The sequence below is a fragment of the Fistularia commersonii genome, chromosome 21 (assembly GCF_037954325.1).
Source record: "Fistularia commersonii isolate RoL2024-O1a breed Wild chromosome 21, RoL_Fcom_v1.0, whole genome shotgun sequence".
NCBI classification, from domain to species: Eukaryota; Metazoa; Chordata; class Actinopteri; order Syngnathiformes; family Fistulariidae; genus Fistularia; species Fistularia commersonii.
In genome coordinates this window covers 10,580,121-10,604,431 of record NC_141304.1, presented here as the reverse complement: position 1 = coordinate 10,604,431, position 24,311 = coordinate 10,580,121, and the positions used below count along the sequence as shown (strand labels likewise).

Genomic DNA, 24,311 nt, shown 5'->3' with positions numbered 1-24,311 from the left:
CAGCAATCACTGATTAAAAGTATTATATTGTCATATGGAGATATACTCCCACCGCCAGAATATTTTGGTAGATTTGTACATTTTTTTTTAGGTCACAAAGTTGCGATGCCTTGTGTCCAAGAAGAAACAACAGGGGAAGTTTCAAAAAAAGACAAATACAAATAAAGGAAATAGACACCCCTCACCTCTGAGAACCGGAAATAATCAGTTTCGGTATGTGTTTGTTTGTTTTAATGACTTAATCATAGAAGGGTCAAATGCATTTTAATGTTACTAACTAACCCGGGGCCACACACGCAAATGGGAAAACCATGGAAAAAAAACATAATTGTGTGAAAACTGTTTTTCGGGTAATGATACCGGGGGTACACAAATAAACGGAGCTCATTTTAACAGCGAGCTTTAATGTCTGCCTCATTAAACCGCCTCAACCCGACGGGATTTACATCTAACTCCCGAAACCCCTGAATAAAACATTAATATCTTCAATATTATTTGGTTTGGTATTTTGGTTTTGCCCTTAAGTGAGGTGAGATCCCAGAGTACTTGTTTGTTACATATATATATATATATATACATATATATATATGAAGCGAGAGAGAGAGAGAGAGAGAGAGAGAGAGAGTTTATATCTAAATTTCCAATTATCTTGGGTCCAAATGAGACATCAGCAGATCAGGGGTGGTTCGGAGTTAAAAGAATCGTGTTTTCAGTTCATTTAAAAAAGAAAAAAATCGACCATGAGGACGGCTATTTTGAAAGAGGTTCAACAGTGGCATTGACCAATGCCATTTTTTAAACTCAAATATAGAATAAATATTTCATTACTCTTATTACAATGTAACTATGCATTTTTGTCCCATTTAAAACACTTATTGAGCCCCATGGCACGTTAGCCTCCTATTTTTTTTTCATGGGACTCGCAGAAAATCCAACTTTCCGACCGTATGAGGTGATGAATCCGGTTTTAACCGCGCAGCGAAAAATGCTGGAAGGTTAAAGGGTCAAAGCTCAATTAACATTGATGGGGATTTAATGAGCTTTAGATGCCATTGGATATTTTCAAAGGTAATGGTGTCTTTAAAATTAGCTCATGGACCAAAAAAAAGGAAAATAATTTTTTTTTAACTGACCAAATTATTAATACCCTAATTTCAGGAATATCTGGGGAATTTTAATCTTTTTCCTCCTCAAACGAAGGCAAGAAAAAAAGATAAAGGCCTCCTCTCCCAGCTGACCTCTGATCCCTTTAGCACTGAAGAGTACATGACATTTGACCCCGTCCTGTTGTGTCGCATGGCCTGCAGGTGAAAGGAGGGCATCACACGGCGTCGTTCACTTTGCGTTTATTCACCGGCGGCTGTTTGATTCACCTTCATGTAAAAGCATTTCATCTGCGCCTGTTTTTCAAAAGCAATGCCGGACCCTCCCCACCTCCCCTTCCCTGACACTCTCACGAAAAAAATACATTTATTTAAAAAGGCTGTACAAAGACAAAAACTCTACACATTGTGATGAGTGTCTATAAAGATTCTGAAATTTAACATGGACGAACGAAACACAGGGCCAGAGACAGGCGTTTCCATCTGCCAATAACGTTGGCAGAGGACAATAACAGGTAAAAGCAAAAAAAACAATATTAGAGAGGGCTCGTCAGACAGAAGGGAGTCTGCGTTGTGTGTTTGAATGTTGTTATCTGCGTCACACTGGCATTGAACGATGTCAGCCATTGCCCGGGGTTTAACCCGCAGGTCAGCGCAGCTCCTTAGAATGACTCAGAGACGCCCTGAAATGACTAAGTGCCAACAAAACTGACCCAAAGCTATTTGCTGTTAGCGAAAGCTGTGATTTGAACTACTTTTTAAAATAACTTAAAGTCCATTTTGGAGAAAAAAAGAAATGAGCAAACAGCCATGAACGGGTATACAGTTTTTTTTTTTCTTTAAATAAAGCTATCTAAGGGTCAAATCTACAGGAAATAGATGATATTGAAGTATAAAATCAATTAGAACAGTAGTGATATTGACGCAGCCAATGGACTTGATAATCTGATTAAAATGTATTATTTTTCTTGCTTCCACAATCTAACAAGTATTTTTTTGAATTTTAGAAAATCTCCAATGACTTTTCACTCTCACTGAAGAGTTAATTTATTTTTCTCCAAGAGCCCTGTTATGCTGTCAAACAAATCATGACTAACCAGTAACTAACGAAAATGCCTTCCAGCATTGAGGGAAAAAAATAGAATAAAATAATCCTCTCAGAGCCGATTTAATGCCGTGAAAATGTTTTTGTTATCTGAAAAAAGGAACAATTTTGCCAATTAAATATTGCCACAATTGCAAAAACATCTGACTCCCCACCAAAAAAAAAACAAACAATTATTAAAATGAAATTTTCTGTCCGTGAGAAAGTTGACTTAATTCTCTTTCATAAGTCAGGAGTTGCAGTCAGAAAAAATAGTTAGCCTTACTTAGCTTAACGCAAAAACTAAGGGGTACAATTCGCAGTATGGTTGGCTGTAAAAAAATAAAAATACAAAAATAAATAAAATTTTAAAAATGATCATGAAACAACTTTTCAAAGTAAAATGTAATATTAATTGCCAAATTCTAAAAGAAAAGAAGGCAACAAAACAGATAAAATGGTAAAGAAAAAAAAAATTATCTTACGTTTACGTGCAAAATACGTTAAAAACTATTAATGTGAAATGTAATCACAAATCCGCATATATTTTCTTGCTGATTTCAGGTCATTAGGAAAACAATTTCATTATTTTTATTCTGATTTTATTCTTTTCAATGAGTTTCACGGTGGCAACAAAGAACAAAACACTTGTTGTTCTGGCCACCAGAGGGGTGCGGTGAGCACAAACCAAATTCAGAGCTAAGTCCGCTGATCATCAGTCTAAGCTAGGCTCAATCTGTCTTACTGAGTCCCGCACTTAGCAAAGAGTTTGATATTCATTTCCTCGCTGTTAAATGTGCCATGGGGGCGGCGTAGCACAGGAGGTAGAGCAATCATCTTTGGAAGCTAACATTCCTATTCGATTCCCAGCTCCTCTAAGTGTAATTAAGCGAGAAACTGAACCCCTAGCTGGTGGACGACAGCCTATTGCTCATGGTTCATCCATGATGGGTTAATTGCAGAGAACCAGTTTCCCCGCTGGGATTAATAAAGGATAAATTATTAAGTTTTGAGGTCTTTTGAGAACCAGCACTGTTGACGGGGCTTCGGTTGAATCGCATCGCGCCAATAAGGCGCCTAAGACGGCAAAAGAAAGAAAAATTAAATCAGATATGAGAGCGAAAGAGGCGCGAACGATCAACTTTTAACTGAAGGCACACAGAGAGGTCCTGAGGTTCAGCGGACGAACAAACCGTTTGGCTAAAATTTTCAACACAGCACATGACAGAGTGAGTGGAGCTCGCCGGTGCACGTCTGCAAAGGCTCGGCCGAGAGGAGAGGGGAACCCCCCTGACGGAAGATCAGAGATCTGCTACAGTAAGAGCTGCTCCTGCATAGGAGGAGCGGTAGGGTGAAAGGGGTTGAGCCGTTCGGAACACAAGCGGATCGGTGCGGCGATCTTGAACGCAGCACGGTAAAAAAACCCAAAGCGCAACAAATGCGACATTAGCCTGACCACTACAGTCTGCAATAAGGCGTGAAAAGTCACAATGTTGGACGTTTCTCCGACTGGTTATCGGTTCCGGCGCCAGCTGGTTCCTAAAAAGCCTTTTGGAGTTAAAGACTAGACAAGAATGAACCGAGGATCTCCAGATGAAATCAATCAATCAATTCACAATCAAACAACCGTCAAATACCGTGCATAAATAAAGTCACCGGTCGCGATCATAAATTCTACAGGCATGAACTCCAGTGGACCGGGACAGGTTATTTCGGTTGCTATCGGTCTGGTCTAAATCCTAGGAGCCGCAGCCTCGGTTGTTTCTAATACGATCTTCACTGTTGGGAATGGAGGAATGAGCGAGTCCTCAACACTGAGGGTCTGGAAAGCTACTGAACGAGGCCTCAACCAAAGAGCTGACAAGCCACAATGGCGAAATACCAGAGATTCCAAGAATAAGACCGCTGTCCCTTTTTCATCTTTTTTTTCCGCTATGCGGCTGAAGCCCCTCTTGCCTCGGCGCACTCACAATTCCACGTGGAGTTTAAAAAAAAAAAAAAAAATCCCAAAATAAGAGCAGCGTAGACAAAGAAATAAAAAATGTAAAAATAAAATAAAATGCAGAACTGAATATAAAAACCCCTGCATTGAATGGAGATGTTTGGCACTTTATTGTTAGGGAGGGTCCAAACGTGTGCGGGACGGACTGAGGGAAGCGGCGGGATATTGTGGCGGGGGGAGGGGGGGGGGCTGTCAGACGATGGCGTTGGTGCCTCGGAGGCCGACCCCCCGGGCGAACTGCTCCAGCAGGCCTGAGATGGCTCCCGAGGGGCTGGACGCGGCTGACCTGAGGCCCACGGTGGAGCTGTACGCAGCCAGGAAGACCTCCCTCACCGCCTCCAGACGGGCCTGACGCTCAGAGGGGAAGGGACACCTGGAGGGGCATCCCAGGCACAAGGTCAAAGGTCAGTTGGAGTCATTTCAAAAGCCTCTATCTTCCTGTTGTGTATTTTTTCCTAGTGATCTGACCCATTTTAAGGCTATTTTATTTACTTTGATTCCAAGTCAACCAGAGAGCTTTTCTTTGCAGCACCACGCGCAGGCATCCGCCACTGTTATTTCTTTTATGAATATCAAAACTATTATGTATATAATTTCAGCTATTACCATGTAACTGTAACTCCCTGCCCTCATACCCCTCCCCACATCTCTACTCCCAGACCGGTCGAGGCAGAAGGCCGCCCCACATTGGGCCTCGGGGAAGTATCATGAGACATCTGTGTTGTGATCTGGCGTTATATAAGTCTGACTTGGATTTGTGTGGACTTTTACTTAGGTTGGTGCTTGGGGACAGTCCCTACTCAATTTAACCAATAGTCAACGTTCAAACCTTGTTCAGGGGTCTTACTGGGTTTTATGTATGTCCATATGACGTGTGAGTCAGAGAATGAATGATTCTATGACTCTACAGGCCGGTGAAGAACAGGGTGAATGGCTCTACGTATCTGTATGATGTCTGAATGAGAGGGTGAATGGTTGAATATCTATCTGCCTACAGTATGTGATGTCTGTGAAAGTTCCCCTTCATACAGGCAATGGTGAATTCTTGTCCAAATTCTTGTAATGGCAACTGGACTTGAATTTCTTCACTTGAAGACGTTTCACCCCTGATCCAAGAGGCTTCTTCAGTTCTGTTCAAAGAGTAGTCATCTCGAATTGTGCAGCAACGTGTCTACGGAGGTTCTCAGTCATCCGGGTCATGAATTCAAGCGAAGAAATTCAAGCCCAGTTGCCACAGGAAGATTTTGACATCCCTATATGATGCGTGAGGGAAAGAATGAATGGTTGTATGACTATATGGTGGATGAATTGTTGCACGTTTCAAAATGTGGCCTTGTTATTGACCGGCGACTGCCCTCTCGCCCAACAACAGCTGGGCCCCTTGCCCCAAATTGGTAGTGAGAATTCTGTGTTTTCCGAAACCGAACTTTTGTTTCCCCACTGATTTATGACCACTTCATGTGCGTGCTAAGCAGAGCGAGCGAGCGCCCGGGGAGGAGAGTCACCTACATGCGGCCGCTGGGTCCTTCGTCCTGGAAGCTGAAGGGCAGAGGGGAGTCGTAGGCCGCAGCCACTGCCGAGGAGGCCGAGGACGCCGAGGCCGGGGGAGGGAATGTGGCGTGGTCGTGAATGCTCCCGCAGCCAGAAACGATCTGCCAGCTCCCGTACTCCGTGGACAGCGACGACCCTGACCGGGCGTAGTCCCCCCCTAACCTAATAAGACACACACACAACTTCAACTCTGGCAGCCAAACGGCAGTGACAGACACACCACTGAGTCATGGCAGAGCGCAATACCACCGGCCAGAGAATCCAGGCCTGCGGTGGTCGTCACTTTGGATATTCAGTGCCGCCTTTCGCAACGAGAAAGCAGAATATACTGCATAGATAATCTAGGAGTGGGTAGCTCTGAAATTGGGAGATTGGATTGAAACCCATGAGCCGGTTCCCTGGAGGCGTACCGCTGAGTGGACGCTTAGCCCTGGTTAAAATGGTGAAGTGGGCGTTTTTTTTTTTTGTTTTTTTTTTTGGTGGTATTCGAAACAGCAGATTTCTATTAAAACTCTCCGGATGCGAGGATCCGCCTCTTCGGCGCGTGCATCTGTCATAAAAACGTTGTCGAAAATAATAACATGATGTTAATCCTGTGGCGTGCGGAGATTATCCAATCTTAAAAGGCGTGTCTGACAGGAATTCACAGGAAGAGGCTGTGAAAAATCCGAAGGAAATATCATAGAACCTTGGCTTACGAATTTAATTTGTTCTCTGACTCCAATCACGAACCGAATCCAGTGTTTTCCATTGAAATCAATGATTTGGAAATTATATGGAAATTATTGTTCCATAATGCAAAAAACTTTACTGTACTCTTCTGGGACATTTTATGGGTTTATTTGTTGCAAAAATACAGAAAGGAGTTATAGATCCGCGGAATTATTACTGTGTTTCTGATGTTCTTTCTCTTCTCTGTGTTTCCTTCACTAAAGCAATGCCTCGCTAACGCTATCTCCAGCAAGTTTGTTAGTTTCATTAATTCAAACTAACAATAACTTGTACTTCATTTACAAAGTCGGCCCTTTAGCCACATCAGCCTTTAGCGCATCTTTGTTCTTCCCGATTGTACAGATTGTTGATTTAGCCATGTTGTACTGTTTGGCAACATCTGTGACACAAACACCACTCTCACATTTAGCTAGTTCCTTCTTCAGATCAACTGTAATTCGTAACTTCTTCCTAAACCAACTAGCTCTTCACTTTTTTGGGAGCCATAACTAACTTACCAGAAAAGCCCAAAAAAGCAATGCCACAACACAGAAAGCCGTGAGTTTTCTTGCTTATGTGTTCCTGCACTGAGGCTTGTTCGCGGCTCCATTCAGAATTTGATGGAAGAGTCTCTTTCTGGGACGATTTGTTCGTGATTTGGGGTGTTCATAAGCCGGGGTACTACTGTGCGATGAAACCCTTTTTTTAAATGTTTTTATTCGATCCTGAGGTGCAGCTCACCTCCTCCCAGGGACGGCCAGCGGGCTGCTGCCGGTGCGCGTGGTGCCCTGCTCCGACTGGTTGGAAGAGGAGGAGCTGGATGACCTGGCCTCGCTGAGTGGGTGGGAGAGCTGCTCCTCCGGGTGGGCCGGTTTGCTCCACACCACCATCTGAGGGGACGAGGTGGGTCCTTTCCTCCTGGGAGGAGGGACAGGGACAATATGCAGCCTTCAAAACTTGCGCAAAAGTTTTCCTGGTATGTCATGTTGTTACTGATAGACAGCAACAAAGGTGAAATTACAAAGAGGAAGATATAATGTAAGTATTGACACTGGCTGCTGTTCAATTATGTCAATTTTTTTTTTTTTTTTGGTTTCTTCCACTGTTTACGACTAGACGTTCGCATACAATTATGAGGCACTTTTTTCTTTTAGAACTTCTTTTTTTATTTTCTATTTTCATTTCACAGCCCAGTCTCAAAGGTGACAGATCACTTAAGAGCTTTTGAGGATAAAATGTTCTCTTTGTCCTCACGCTTAGGTTTTCGCTTAATGTTATCCCTTATCCAAAATGAATGCAGTTTCCGAAAAATACACAAATGAACTAATCTTTCAGGCACTTTTCTAGTTGTATTGTTGCTTAAATGTAGTTTTTCTCAACAGGATTAAAAAGGATTTATACATGTGTGTGAGTGGGAAGGGACGTGCAGTTAGTTAGAGAGAGGATGCAGAGTAGAGGCGTTAGATGGAGGCGGCTGATTGGCTGCGTTGGCCCCTGATGGGAGCAGCTAAAAGGACAAGAAGAAGAAGCAAAGTGGTATATTTGAACATTTGAAGCCGGGGGTCGTGATACTGACCAACTGGACACCTGGGACTGGCCGGTGAATGGGTCAACTGTGTCGTTCATAAGGCTTGAAGCTCCACCCACTTCTTCCGTGATGAGGGAGAAGTCGCTGCTCAGGCTGGTCACGCTGCCCCGGTCCCTCGACTCTGAAAGACCAAACACAAACAGTTGGGGCTGATCATGGCCAAAAAATTTTGTTTCATGTTTCTTTATTATTTCTGAACACCGTGCACTGATGGGCTGTTCGGCAGGAAGCTGCAAGATGTTTAAGCCGTTTGAAGTTTGGATTGCCATCGGCGATCTGCTCAGACACAAAGGGTGGGTTGTGTTGTCTCAGTTTACTCAAATCCCTCAACAGAGGTGAACCACAGGTGTGTCGGATTATGGCAAGGATCACTATTGTAGACTTTAAAAAAAAAAAAAAAAAAGCTTCAGAAGACCCTTAATAATGCCAAGAGATGCAACTGAGGAGGCTTGTGCTTGTTTGGCCTTTTCCACTATTAACCTTGTGTTGATCAGCAGCGTTCTTCTGGAGGCAAAAAGCCCAAGAACACACAAAAAAATTAAATATAAAAATTTGTGATTCAATATGTTTCTGAGGATTGCAGGCTTGCTGAGTGATGAAAGGTCGGTGTCACTGTCTATGTTTGTCTTTTATGCTTCCAGCGTCGGAAAAAACTTTTGTTATTCCACATTGCGTCAGGGCGTCTGACATAACCATGGCGACCATGGACGATGAATCAACATCATTATACACTTGAAGAGGATTTTCTCAGAACAGCTAGACTTTGAAATTTCGAAGTCAGCAGGATAGGAGGAGGGAAATGGGTACTTTTCTTTTGTATATTCTTTTATAAACCATTTCTCTTGGCACCCAAAGGTCCTCGGATTCCAACTTCGGGCTGATTCAATACTAGATTTAGTGACTACTTTCATTGCTTTAAACTCTTGTGTGATACCCAGTCATCATTATACAGTGTTTGGAGGAGTCAAAGCTGAACCTTTGCATCTGCCAACAATGGATTTGGTTCAAAAACATGCAGATTTGTACAAGTCCTGAATTAACACTACTAGCAACACAAAGAACACATTTTTATCGCATTCAATATGTCAGGAAATCGTTATGAAGTTCAGTATGGGGGAGCTTTTTTTTCTATATTTAAATTGAAAGTTTACTCAGCATCTCGATTTTTCGGCGTGGGTGTGCACCACGCGTAAAAAGGCGAGGGCTGCTTACTCAGCTGGCAGAGGTCGTCCACAGTGAAATCACTGTCTTTGAAATGAGAGTTCTTCCTCCTGTGTGAAAGCAGACACACACGTTTATTTACTCAAAAATTAACCTTTGGAATTTATCTGAGAGCAACATGATAACCCCCCCCCCACACACACACACACACACACACACACCTACACTTGCAGTGGTAAGAGCGAATAAAAAACACACCTTTGTTTCCTAACAGCAGAGAACTTCTCCGAGACGATGTGCTTCAAAAAATTGAAGCAAAAAAAGAATATCTGGAGAGGAAAGAGCACTTTGATCAGCAGGAGGTCAAACCTCAACTTGAAACATGAACGTGTGGCTTCACACATTGACAGCACGATATGAACATTTATGTAACATTTCTCGATGTGCCAGCAAGGGAAAGAAGCCTCAATGTGGGGTTTGGTGCTACAGTGTTTCGGGAACGAGGGCCCCGGTTAAAGCCAGACAATAAAGGAATGCGGCAAAAGCCAAAAATAAATAAAAGAAATTCTGACGTACCTCCTCCCCTTTGGAGAGTCGATCTGGCAGCATGTGGCTGGAAATAAACACAGGATTGTTTGATTTCGAAATTACAACTTGAAATCTCAAGCGGATTTGAGCGGTAAAAATGGGACCCGGTAAGAAAACAGCACTAGAAATCAAGTCGGTCGTCCCGAAATAAACCTATAGGGGAAATGGGGACAGCTTCGTGTCTGACAAAGGGGGGGCGAAGAGGAGGCATGTCTGGGAGCCCGCTCTTATCTGCATCACCTTCTGCCTAGCCAGCGAGGGGGGGGGGTTCTCATATGTAATTACATGGCTGGCTTGCAGCATATGAAGCTCGAGTGAGGACATCCAGCTGGTGGTCATAAAAGGATAATCTCAACGCTGTGTGTGTGTGTGTGTGTGTGTGTGAGTGTTTTGGGGGAGAGAGTCAAAGACTTGGGGTATCATTAACAATCTCTCCTGCAGAAAAGCCTCTCTCCTGATGGAGCGGCTGCCAAACCGTCTAGATTTAGAACCGCTCCAGGTCATAGAGATGAGTTAATGATGGCAGATCTACAAAAAACAAAAATGTCTTATTTTGCAACCAACACCTGATAAAACTGCTAGACTGTCAGTCATGGAGATCAAGAATCTGCTTTTCTTCCACTTCTTCATTTTACTTGCAATGACCCTCATGCTCAGTCGTACACATCTGTAGCTGAGAATCTGGACCTTTACACCCTGTATTGTACGGGCCATCGGATCTGCATCGTCCCCTCACAGATGGCAAAATCGTGCATCAGGTTGACTCACCCGAAGAGGAACCAGTCGTATGCAATGGTCAGGTAGAGGATCTCTGCAGGCTCCAGGTTGGTGTGCACCGCGCCGTCCTGTGGGTGAACATAGAACATGCACAAGTCACACCTGATCTGCAGAAAAAAGACCGTGGCCAAGCTACAATGACATGTCTACCGATTTCCTTTTCCCATTCCATTCAAAGCTAATTCCGTCCTGCTTCCCAACCCCCGAAAAACTAACAGGCAGACGTTGACTAAAAAGATGATGACAATATAAACATTTCAATTATATTTATACAAGTAATTATTCCTCCCAAGATGCTAAGAAAAACATCCCGAAGAATAAAAGACACATTATTGGCATATACAGGTACACTAGGTGGTGCACATTTTGAACAGAATGACTGTGCGTTTACCCGCCATCGGACAGCGCAGTATTAATACTGAAGAGGTGAGAAAAACGTAAATAACCTTAAAATGTGAACAAAACCGTGCACAAAAGGGACCGAACTGTGGGTCATCAGGAAAATACCGGTTACATTCGGATTTAGAGCCAGCCCAGTGGTTTATTTGGGGGGACGACAAAGGCATGTTAAATTAATTAAAAGACAGCAGAGACACTCACAGCCCAGAGCGAGAGCCTAAGGAGGGATACGAACAGAGGCGTCCGGTCCCATCCTGATATGCAGTGAACGAGGAGGCCGCTCTCATCTGAAACCATAGCAACACAGACGGATGATCTGTCAACCCATTTTGGTCAACTCCGAGGTGAGGGGCAGGCAATGGAGGGGTTCGCGGTTACCCACTTTAATACTGTGATGTCTAAGACAGGTATTTTAATGACATAAGAAGAAGGGGTTGGGGGGACACAAGAGTATTCTGTTGGGAAACACAGCAAGCAAGATAAACAGAGCCAATCAGATCGAGAGGATTGAATACTGAATGAAATCAACAGGACTAACCATCGCTGTTGATGATGTGCAGCAGCAGCTTCAGGTAGTTCTGGGTCTGCTCCACCAGGTCCCATGACTGATGTACAGACAAACACGGACACACGCACACACACACGCACGCACGCACGCACGCACGCACGCACGCACGCACGCACGCACACACGCGCACACGCGCACACACACACACACACACACACACACACACGGGTATCAAATGCTGAGAAGGATAAATGCGCACGATATCTCGTTACATTCCAGAACCAGCAGCAATAAATGAAAATCTGTGAAGTAGCTACCATATTTTTATTTATTAATCATATATATTTGAAGGCTTTTTGGACCTCCCCCTACTCTTATTACCCTTTACAATACTCTTCTAAACACTTCCTATACTCTTAGCATGGCAATCACTCATCGATGTGAAATGGACTAGGTGAGATGATGAATGCATGCTATGTGCAGGAGATGAAGAGAATGATGCTACAGTCTCTGAGCCAATCAGAGCCCAGGATACAGAATACAGGTTGCCCTAGTAAATACTTATTCTGCCATAAAAATTAATTGAAAACGTTAAATATATAAAAATACATTTATATAGCAAAAATCTGTTGTATAGCAAAAATCTGCAATATAAAATTGTACCAGATAAAAAAATCCAGATTTTGGGCAATACCACAGATTTTTGCAATTCTATATTGCAGACCAAAAGTCCAGCGGAGCTCATTAATCATGACTAAATACGTAACTAAATATCTGTGCATAAACATTCCCAGCTTTTATATTCTTTCCATTTCAGTGTGGTGTTTCACCAGCTGGCTGCATATAAGTTAGATATTATTTGAATTTTGGCCTTGGCAGTTTTTCTTCATTTTCATTGCCATGGCTTGTAATGCTTTATAAGATGTATTGTTAACAATCCATCTGTGCTACTTAACAATAACATTCTTCCTGATTATATTCTCAAAATGTTTTACTTTTTAAATTCTTAGAAATGTTAGATCATTTACTAGAAACTCAAAAGGGGTTTTGTTTTTAATCATATTTTTTCATCTTTTATTTCTTTTTATTGAGAGAAGCTCATGACTTAAGTCAGAAAGCTGCAGCACAAGTGAATTACAAGTCATCAATCTGCTCATCGTACTTTCCTTGCAGTAAAACCTGTAATATAAGATTAGCTGGTGATTATTCAGAGATAAATGGCTTTGTGTATCTGTAACTCCTTTGTTTTGGATTTATTTAAGATACTTGCATTCTTACTAACGTCTCATCTTCTATTGAACTGAACTGAATGGCTGGTAAATGGTGTTTGTTTACAGCTATAATCATTATATAACCATCTGTAAACTGCTGAACTCTGGTCGTAGATCGAAGGATCCGACAACACTTTTGCAACACTTTCTGCACGAGTGCTTCCTGTTGGGCCGACCAGCAGAGGGAGCCGGCAACGCACATGCTGCGGCAGCTGCCAGGAGGAGTGACACACAGAAAAAAAAAATAAACCTGGTACTGAGTCCAGTCGATGTTCAGGTTCTGGTTGAAGCAGACGGGGATTGTCAGGGGAGCATCCACATAGTCCTGTCGGTTGGAGAGAGGGGGGCACAGAGGCGTTAGAGCCACGAGCCAATAGCGACTTGGACGGCGTCGACTTGCACTCTGTACCTGATTCCAGTTGAACACCAGCCCCTCCGCGGTATAGTCCCGGTCTTTGTAGTCCTTGAAAAACTCACATCCTGAACAAAACACAGGCATGCAGAGTTACGTCTAAACAAACAAGAAATCCAAGCTCCGCCTTAAAGGGGGGGGGGGGGGAGTAGAATTATGTAATACATGGGAAGGAGATTTTTGCTTGCAGGTTGATACTTCTGCAAACAGCTTATCAAAGCATTTAACTGTTCCCCGCAAGTTTCACTTCACACTTATCTGAGCTGTAGTGAGGGGACCACCCCCACACACACACACACACACACAAACCGGCACACATACATCCACCGCCTGCAGAGTTTCCTCTGTTCTGTCGTGTTTATGACTCAAGTACTAGCAGCAGGATAGCACTGCATGCAGGGCATGGCTTGTAATCCCTCTAATTAATTAATAATATGAATCACAACAGGAAAAAAAAAAACAAAACAAAAGACTAAACTAGATCAGCCAGGGTTTTTCCGATACTCAGATCCTTTCAGAGATTTTAATAATAGAGCTGTGTTCGCTGTGTCTGGAATGCGAAAATTTCCCAAACATTTTATTTAGAATATGTGGCATGCACCACAAACCAGCCATGTTGCTGTAGCTTACTGTCGCCCCGGAACTTAGCAGAAAAACTGCAGTGCCGTAAACTTTGGACCTGCTTTTGTTTTCTTTTTTCCTCCAAACTTAAAAACCAGCAAATATATACAAGGCCACATTTATACTACATTTTGACTCTGCATACAACTCCAATTAAATGTAAAAGGCCGATCAACTCATCTTCTGAACGCCTCGTGTTAAACATGTAGCATGTTTTCTAAAAACAGGTCAAATCCAAAAGAAGAACGCATTCCCGTCACAGTCTCTCACAATTTGTTCATTAACAAATATTTGTCTCATCAACTAACTGATAATCATTACTGACATTGGAAATAAGATGTGTGGAATAAAAAATAAATAAATAAAACATTGCGACTGCTCATAAAAAACATTTGCTTTCAGAGTTGGACTGACAGGGAAAAAAATCTACTACTGCATAGGACATAAATACCTTCTTGCTAAGGTGATAACAATCTAGTTATTGGTGCCATAAATGTTATAAACACAGTCTTGTGTGTGTTTACAGATCGACCTTGAAATAATAAATGACAACTCCGCCCTTCTACCGCCGTCGGCATTGGGAGTTGCTACCTGGGTAAGGCACGGACAGCAAAGTGAAGTCTGCGTAGCGCTGGGCTTTGTCTGCCTTCTCCGAAGACGTCACACTGCAGACACACAAAAACAAGCAATGAATACAACAACAGCACCACAGCAACATGCATATTAAATCATTAAAACCAGTTTAACCACATGCAGAGAATTAAAATGGCCTGGTTAGCGACATGCATGGAGGCTGTGCCACCATTTGTGTGTGTTTGTGTGTGTGTGTGTGTGTGTGAGTGTGTGTGTGTGTGTGTGTGTGTGTGTGTGTGTGTATGCCCTCTGGTATGAAATGCTGTGAAACTGGTGTTATGAAGTTGAAATGGGGATTGCAAATCAAAAGACGACCGATCTGTGAAAAATCTGAAAAAAATCTGATTTAATTTTTGAAAAAAGAAACAAAAACAAGGGATCTTTAAACAAAGGTAAAATATATCCAAAACTATCCAAAACCTAATAGCAGCAAAAGTAATTAATATTAAGCTGAACATCCCCCGCCCCCCCAAACAATATGTAGCGCTCCTTACTTTAGTCCAAACTTGACCTTCTTGTTCTCCACCATCAAGTCACAGATGTAGCGCACAGAGAGGTAACGGAGCAGCTTGATGTCGTGGCCTCGGACCTTGTCGAACAGCTGGGAGTCCCCATTCCTGGAGGGCGGGGGGGGGGAGGCATTTTAGTTAAAAACGGGAAAATGTGACGTCACCAGCGCAACACTGTGATGCCGCTGGAGTCACCTGACTGCGCTGTCATCCTCCGGTACCTCCTCCGCCTCGGTCCAAGTGTCATCGCTGCCCCCTGGAAGACACACCACTTGCTGTCATTTCAAGTCTCTCTCTCTCTCTCGCTCACGCTGACGTTGCGCTGACGCAAGGCAAAAGCCCGAGACGGCAAAGTGACTTAACAGCAAATAAAGGGCCTACAGTCTCACCGCACCGTGTTCAAGGCCCAATAATCCAAACGCTGTCAGCGACAACAGGAAAGCCAATAACACTATGTCTATCCCATGAGGAGTTTACAGAGATGCAAAGAAATAAAAACCCAGGAACCAAAACAGAATAGAATGGAAATACAAAATAAAAACTACGCGTCAAGAACCAAGCAAATCATAAATCAAGGAGAGAAATATTGCGAACAGAACGAAATAAGCGTCAACCATCAAACAATGAAGGGCAAAAGAGTAAATGGGGATGTGCCATATTTATAACACGAGTTGAACAAATGCAGACGTTGGAAGACTGTGGAACAGTTTGATTTTTTGCTCTGAATTCAAAAAAACGGCCGCGTTGCAAATAATGGCGGTTTCTGCCTCGTGACATCGTCACATGGTAAAGTTGTCAGAGGAGGATTTCAGTGGGCAAAAAGCAGAACAAGAAGGGTCTGACCTTCACCGACATCCTGTGCCTCAGATATCATCCAAGAGGCTCGTAACTGATAATATTGTTGAACTTTATGAACCAGTTCCGGGAAATAACACAGAAAAGACCAAATAAACGTGAACAGTCTATTAAAAGTTTAAGTGAAGACTTACGATAGCAACACGTGTTTACCCTCCAAGGAAAAGTTTGGTCACCATTCACATGGAACTGAAACATCTCCTGGAAACAACTTTCCCACTAGTTACCTATTCATGATAAAAAGTAGCGTCTGTTTGCGTCTGCCTACGTGTGTGTGTGTTTTTGTTACCTGAGAAGATGTAGTTGTAGCCTGTGCGTCCGTACAGTTCCCCCCAGCCTGCAAGAGTGGATGAGCGGCAGATGTGCTGCGAGGACAGAACAGAAGGGAGGACCAGGGTGAGATGTTTGTCAGTTTTCCTTGGGTGGAGTTTGACCTCCATCTTTTAATCTCACACCGTGTGTGTATATGTGTGTGTGTGTGTCTGTGTGTGTGTGTGTCTGTGTGTGTGTGTGTGTGCGCATTGATAAATGTGGAAGTTCTCCCAGTTTCTGTGGGACGTGCTTCTGGCTTCTCCCTCCACAGTCTAAGAAGGGTTTATAGAAGACTCTGAATTGTCCATAGGTGTGGATGACAGGGTAAATGGTCATTCTCTGCCCCATTTGGTAAGATTGTTAACTTTTGTTTTTCATCTCATATACACTGCATGGCCTGGATTTAAAGCAGACCAACCACATTACGTCGGGCTAACCATCGGTCGATATCTTTAAAATAATCACTATAATACTGTATCATGAGGAAACCTTTAAATGAGAGTCCAATATGGTAGGGTAATCTCTTTCATCTGTTCTCTCTGAAATGAAGGTGGGATATCCTCTATTAGTAGTAGTAGTAGTATGATCATTATTATTAGACATTTATAAAGCTGTTTTCACCAAAGTGCTACAGTAACCAGACAACTAGAAAGACAACGAAATAGAAAATTACTGCTAGCTTATATGTCCTTTTTCATTCTTTGTTTTTTTTGCTTTGTTTTACCTATTTTCTTAAATGATTGTTATTCTTGTCGTCCTTATTTTTATTTCAACATTTACAGAAAAACTATTCACTTTGTACACCACTGCTAGTTCACAGCGACTGAAACTACGCAAATAAAGGTCATAACCTAGTTCACTTATTTGCTGTGCAATGAAATTCACACAGATGACAATACAGAAAAAAATGGAGGAACTGAAAGAAAAAGAACATCATTAACGCATTAATTTATCATCTATAAAATATATATATTTCATGTTTGTTTGTTTGTTTGTTTGTTTTATGCGTGTATATTTTATACACATTTTACATTTTTGTGTTGTGTTATGTATATGTTAAACTATAGTGAGTTGCATTTCTGATACAATAACAGATACAGAGAAAACAACGTTTTATTTTAAAAAAAGAAAAAGGACTTTTACTGAATATTTGCAAAATAGTAACCAATTAAAAAGTGTTTATTTTACATGATTGATGTGATTTTTGCCACTGAACCTGAGCACACAGCGTCTGCAAGTCTAGGCTGCAGAAGCTAAAAAATTGCGGTGTTTGCGACACATATTTTTAAGCGGCTTCTAAAACTAAAACACATTTTATTTTAATGTTACACCATTACCATAATCTTCAAATTTAGAAGTATGTTAAAAAAAAAATGCTAAACGAATTTTAAAATTAAATACTGTAATGCCATGTGATGTACATTATGGCCCACCACAACCGTTAGTGCAGAACAAGCGGTACAGACTATTAATTCATAAATTCAAGCATTGGGTTCATAAAGCAAGAGGCTGGCAGGGCCCTGTGTGCTTAATGATTACCACCGAGAAAAACTGAACTGACGTCAACTCAAATACATGTTAACCGGAGTGACGCCACATGTGATGTCAAAGTTGTGCAGGAGGCGCGAAAGCGAGATAGGACACGGTCTGGGTTTTGACGAGGAGACAAACACTCTTCAGAATGTTCAGAGACACAGGTGTCAACCGAGTTCACAGTAATTCAAACTGCCTTTGGAGCGTACTGAAGCACTCCTGGAGATGCCTCCAGTGCTTCTGGTCTTTACTCCAGCTTTGAAAAACGGCGCACATTTAGGGTTGGAGAAAAAAAAAACGGCTTGTCGTCTGGCGGTCTGATTACATGCACTCGGCCAAATGGGCGACGGGGGGGGTATCAAGACCTTCCCCGTCGGGAGGTCATGAAACAGAAGATGGGGATGGGGGGGTTATGCAATGTTTTCCAGAACTTATATTCAATTTGGGAATTGTCAGAAATAGCCCCTCCGAGTTATAATCATAACAAACAATGAAAAAGGCTTGACATTTACAAAATTCAAACTGTCTCGTATTTAGTTGTTGCTTTTATTCCCCCCCCCCACATATTGTACTTGATTTTAAAACCATATATGTTATGTATATGCCATGCGAACACTGACAAGAAATTAATGGAAAAACAATTTCTTAGCCACTCCTGAGACAGGTCACCTTTATTAACGTATAGTAATACACTACCGTGTTTGTCTCCTGCTCAGGACACATCAGTGTTTGACAGCAAATAAACATGGGCTCATAGATCAGCCCATGTCCACTCATGTGGGGGCCAGTTAAATATAAACTAATAAAAAACCCGGGTCGGGGGGGTGTAGGGTTTCGAGGCAGTACCTTCCCGTTGTAGAGGATGACCGGACAGACGAACCTCCCCCTGCAGCGCGCCAGCTTGCTGCGGTTCACCAGGTCCTGTAGTTTGCTGATCTGCACGCTGCTCTCAAACCTACATGTAGACACACACACACACGCGCGCAAAACACAAATCGGTCAGCCGTGTGCTCGTAAGATTTAAAAAACGGATATCATTCTATTGCTCTTAATAAATATTTTCTCAATGGGATGCAAACTGCAAAAAGCTGGGATTCAGTGAATAAAGACAGAAAAAGGGGTGAGGTACTGAGGTGATTGGTAGCTAGAAAAAAAAAAAATCGAGTAACATGAATGTGAAAGAATCAACAAGAGCACAGCTCCATCATGAGAAATATCGTTCTTAAGAAGATTGACAGTTAACCTTCTAAATAAGTTGCATTAAAAAAAAAGAATTAAAAAGAGCCTGAAAACTAACAGAAATTGAAAAAAACAGCTCTTTGCAGCATCCACGACATGTTTATTTCATCTGAACTCACTCTGAAGGGGAAAATGTGAGGGTCGGATAATTCTGAATTTGTTTTCATTTTTTTCTACTGATAGCAGGTTTATTTTGACCATGATATTTAGTTCTCAGTAAGGAACTTGTTTTAAGGAACAGGGCCTGCGTTTCATTTAGATCGAGGGAGGAGGCTGGTCTCTTGTGTTTCTGCCCAGATGACGCTGATAGACTTTGCATTAATACCCCGCCCCCCCAGGGTGTTTACGTTTGTGTTGGGGATACAACCCTTGGCTTACATTAACATTCTTGGTTCCCTCCCAGGTATGCACCTTCACAACAAACTGCACTGAAAGCTAAAAGCCTTCCCTCATCCAACCTGTATATATCAACCATTCCAGTGGGTCGGCACGCTGAAATTTTGTCGTTAAACGCTGACTGATTAATAAGAATAGAGCTCACTGAATAAAAACCAATGGAAACTGTCAGTCAGTTATTCTGTGTTACTCACTGCGTTTTGTTTTTGAACCTAATTAAATTCATATGAAGCTGTTTGCTAGTAAACAAAAGCTAAAATAAACTAAGAGGACCACACACTGTAAGTGAGCATGAAGCCAACGGAGGCAGTGGTTCTAAGAAGAGTTGAATGTCTTACTCTTATTACCTCGACAAACATTACCCTTGTACATTGGCAACATTAATTTTTTCATTACCAGGTTTGATAAAGGTCACTGAAAATGCCGTCAGCCAATCACTAACACTGTAATCTACTCGCAATTATCTGTATTGATCCCAGTTCCAGCACAAATGCATCTTCCAATCTCAATCCATGGGGCAGACACCCTCTCTATTTAACAATCGGCTTAAAACCTCTGTCATTGTGAAAAACTTATAGCCCCTTGCTTTGCTGCGATAGGCTTCCTCTGCTGAGGGATATCCCAGGATGCACCACTCTGATTCTGCCCATTCTTCCTTGCCTGTCTGCAATCATGTTCCTTCACACCTCCTTCATGCATGATAGTAATCTCATATCTTCTCCCGAGTCCTTGGGCTCTCTTATTTGCCAGCTTCCCAGGGGGCCTGGCTTGACCTACAGCGGCGTCTCGACAGTCATCCACCACTGTTACTTCTTTATTGAGTATCAACTCTATCATTGCATCATTTCAGCTTTTTCCATCTAAATTTCAGCACTACTATTATTAGTAAGAGATCATTTGTGCCTGTCCCTGTCCCTCCCAGTCCTCACACCCCACTCTGTCTGTCACTCTCTTGCTCTCTCTCTTATTACCCCAACCAGTCGAGACAGAAGGCCACCAGCATCGTGCTCAGATGTGTCCAAGATTTCTGCACTGGTAAAAGGCAGTTGTTTCCCGGCCACTGTCAACAAGAGCTTGCTAAGGGGGTAATATTGGGTTTCTGTAGATCATTGTAAATTGGAAAATGCCATGATTTGGTGCCATATTGATAAAGTCTGACTTGACTCATTCTGCATTTGTCTGACAAACCCCAAATGTCAAATGACTTACATCTGAATCTCTGTCAAACATTTGATTTTTCATCAGGCCATTCGGTTTGGCCTCAAAGCTTGATAAAAAAATACTACTTAGCTGCAAATATCAATACCCTGCGATTGCTTGGTTCTGTCCTCCGCTACAGCAGAAAGAGTCCAACTGCATCCCTGCCATCAGAGACCGGGGCTCGTTGAATCATCGGCTGCAGAACTATTTCTAGCTGTAAAGTAACCTCATGTGACAGAGCTGTCACTTCAACTTTTTTACTGACTTGATGTGATCAGCGGGGCTGAGGGCTGACCTTTGCTCCCTTCAGCAGTGTGTTGTGCGTGATTAGAGCAATGACCCAAACAAACACGAGGGTAATTAGTAACCGACTGGCCTGGATTTCATATTGGGAATAATGTGGACTGGCCGAGGAGCAAGGAGGTACCTGTCTCTCTCGACATCAGTGCTTTCATACTCCAGGAACACAATCTGGCGAGGGTAATGGCCACACACTTCTCCGTTGGGGTTATGGATCACACTGTACTTATAATCTCTGGCAAACAAGTCCAGACAACGCTTCTCTATTGCCTCCATCTGGAAAGAAACCCCCCCCCCCAAAAAAGGAGTTAATTAGTTTGCAATGACCGCAGGTTTCCCAGTAACCTGTGGAATGAAAACATCTCTGAGACAATCACATTATAAGTTAAGCGCTCTTATGATAAACTCTTTTGAGTCTGCAGTCAAAATATCAAATAGACATTTGTTTTTAACATCTGAAAGTACGTGGAATACATTTGAGATTAATGTAACCTTTGACATCTTCTGAGAGGATTCATGCCAAGCAACAACATGTTGCAATCAGAGTCACAACAGCTTCTCATTTGTTCTGCTATTTATTTCCAGCTTAATAAATGACACGAGTACAAAATCTTTTATCATACAAACGTATTATGATTAGGTTACTCGTAATCTGATGGTCAGTTCTGAAAATTGATCTGAACGATTAAATATGAAAAGCAACGTGGGTTGTTAAAGAATTTACAAACTGGCTGGGTCTCAGAAAGGGATAGGATCAGAAAGCCAAGATGTTGGCAATGAGACGCACGTCTAAATCCAATCAGTGTGGATAAAGAATACAAGTTATTTAATGTCTTGGTATATGCCGAACAGTGAAGCAGCCCATCGGGGTTTGGTTGAAGGACTTATATGTATTGTGGTGTTGGTTATAACGGACATTGGTGAAAATTTAGACATTTCTCAACCCAGTTCAATGCATCCCTCACAGGTGTCAGTGACAGCTAACGCTCCGGTTACCGGAGGCTCCGCACCTAACTCACCTGGGGAGTGACCTCCTTCGCCCTGTACTGAGTCTTCGAAAACAATTCTATCAAATCCACGATTTCCTCGCTTTTTCTGATCGACAGCCCGGAGGCTTTGAAGCCGGAGGCGGCCGTCATCGCGCCGCGACCGGCGGTGGTGGCCTCTAACCGGACTCGACCGCCTTCAAACACCGCAGCGCCTTGTCCTTTGGATCGGGGAGACCGACCAGGCCATCCCTTCCCAGCCAGCCTCTTCCTGACTGCCCGCTTGAGGGGCCCGGGGCCGGGGAGTCGTCCTGGATTCAGCGCACCGGTGGGGCGCTCCACTCTCAACACGAGCACCGAGCCAGCCCACACAGCCAGCCCGCGGCCGAGGTTTAAAGCACAGTCGGGCACCGGTCTCGGGGAGGCGTCGCTTCGAAGAGGCGCGGCTCGGCGGTTCCACTCCCTCACAACCCGCGGACGGCAGCTCCAGATGGGCGGGCACTCCGGAATCCTCTCGCCCGCATCACCGCCGCTGCTCCGCGGTCAAGCACACTCAGGAAAGCCCAAGGATCCTCTGCGGCCTGCTAGCGTTTCCTCAATGTCAAGTCTTCATGTCAGCTCAGAGAGCATGACCGCGACGCCGGACGGATTCGAGATACGCGGCGGTAAAGCCACCCAACTCCACCCGCGTGGACCGAGAACCCAACGCCGAGTTTTGTCCGTGGGAGCTGGTCGTGCGTGTGTCGTAATCCGTGCCGTCCGGGCTGAAGGTACGCCAGGCAGGCAGTAAACAGGAAGCGGCCGTGACCACGTGATGGCAATGACGATGCGTGACGTTAGCGGTGTTTCCTGGCGTGTTTACGTCCACACACACACACACACACACACACACACACACACACACACACACACACACACACACACACACACACACACACACACACACTCCTGAAAACTACATGGGAAAGTGGGGAGAGTGCAGTGGGGGGTACGTGAAAAGTTTTGTCCTTTAATTGTGGAACTTCTTCTGTGAACTTAAAACGTTAAAGTTTTCTGCCAGTCCCAGCTGATCACAGCATAGTGATGAGGTGACCCGTCACTCCTACAGGAGATATAAAGGTCTTCAGTTAAACTAAGTTCATGTGTCTGTGGAGGCTTCATAAGTTCAGTGAGGGGGCATTTAGCAGCTCTTTCAGCAGCAGACTGCTGCTTCCATACTGCAAGGGGGAATGCGACCGCAGGTCCTTCATTCTGTTAATATACAAACTTTAAATGCAGCACGGTATTGATGCGGCAATATTTTTTGAACTACCTCCATATCTAGCTGCCAATCTCATCCATGGAATATTTCTATTAAAACATTCTGCAGGACACAACCTTTTTTCACTTCCTTTTTTAACCTACGTCTCCTATTGTACACCTCTTATATCTGTAACCATTTCCTGCACAAGCCATTTCTTTTATTTTAAATGTTGTATTCTGTTGTATAGCTTGTAAATAGCAGGTTATTTGTCTATTTTTATACACATTTTCTTTCTATTATAGAATAGAATACATATGGCTCACAGTGGGAAAATTATCTCACCATATTATGATTATATAATATTACAACTATTTGCACACTTTTCTAACCTGTAATGCTGGTATGACAATCAAATTTCCCCATCACGGGCTCAAAGTTCATCTTAGCTTATCTTAATATCTATATGCATTGTCCTAACTTGGGGCTCAGAGCTGGGAATCGAACAGCAAAGATTCTGCCCCGGTGTTCCCCACCTTTGTCACCAAGTGAGAGGAATGTTTTCTGTAAATGTTTTAAATAATTGCAGTCCAGACCTGCTCCATGTGGAAAGCGTCATATCAACTGTTTTATGATTGGGCACTTTATAATACACACAGATCTAAACAATCAAATTTATCATCTGAAGAAGCCTCTCAGATGAGGGGTAAAATGTCTTCAAGTAAAAGATATTTCGACAAAAAATTAGAAAATCAAATTAGAAAATCAATCATGTGACATACATTAAAACTATTTGTATTGGAATACATTACTGTGGGGGAGCCTTTTTTCAGGGTCTTTTTTTTTGTTTGTTTTTGTGTCCCATGGACCAACAGACCCATCAGCTGCCATTACTGGGCACTTTGCAGATGACATACAGCTGTTCGACCTCTCCTGGCCACGAAGGGACGCTGTTGTGCCGATAATTCCACTGACTCACCTGTCAGTGTGAGTGAGCAGTTGGTGATACCAAAATCTGAGAAAAATGGCATATAATTATTAATAAATAACTATTAATAAAATTATTAAAATAAAATTAATAATTATCAATAGAAAATTCATTCATCAGAGTGAGTTTCGGTTCTATACATCTGTTACATGCAGCATGAAAAAATACATGGATGGAGTAAATTAGCAACAAGAACATTGGGAACATTTCAGTTACAGAATAAAAGAAAGGTCAGAAGTTTTGGATTTGTCTTAAATCTTGAAGAATTATGCTCATTTGAAAAGAACTAAAAATTAAATTAAATTAAATGAACAGGATAATGAATTGCGCGAAAGGATGTTTGA

General features: G+C 42.8%; 1 protein-coding gene across 1 annotated transcript; it reads right to left on the bottom strand.

The window, feature by feature from the left end:
- Nucleotides 1-1,330: 1,330 nt before the first annotated feature.
- On the bottom strand, nucleotides 1,331-22,501 carry mtmr14 (myotubularin related protein 14). Its single transcript, XM_086167741.1, has 19 exons — nucleotides 21,773-22,501; nucleotides 20,881-21,029; nucleotides 18,465-18,573; nucleotides 16,063-16,138; nucleotides 15,114-15,174; nucleotides 14,904-15,026; nucleotides 14,368-14,441; nucleotides 13,153-13,223; nucleotides 12,994-13,068; nucleotides 11,503-11,569; nucleotides 11,166-11,251; nucleotides 10,557-10,633; nucleotides 9,777-9,813; nucleotides 9,459-9,529; nucleotides 9,252-9,310; nucleotides 8,028-8,160; nucleotides 7,193-7,369; nucleotides 5,699-5,902; nucleotides 1,331-4,562 (listed from the first exon to the last, which is right to left on the bottom strand). Exons 1-19 carry the CDS (start codon nucleotides 21,890-21,892, stop codon nucleotides 4,382-4,384), a joined length of 1,950 nt encoding a protein of 649 aa, XP_086023867.1. The 5' UTR covers nucleotides 21,893-22,501; the 3' UTR covers nucleotides 1,331-4,381.
- Between the last annotated feature and the right edge of the window lie 1,810 nt (nucleotides 22,502-24,311).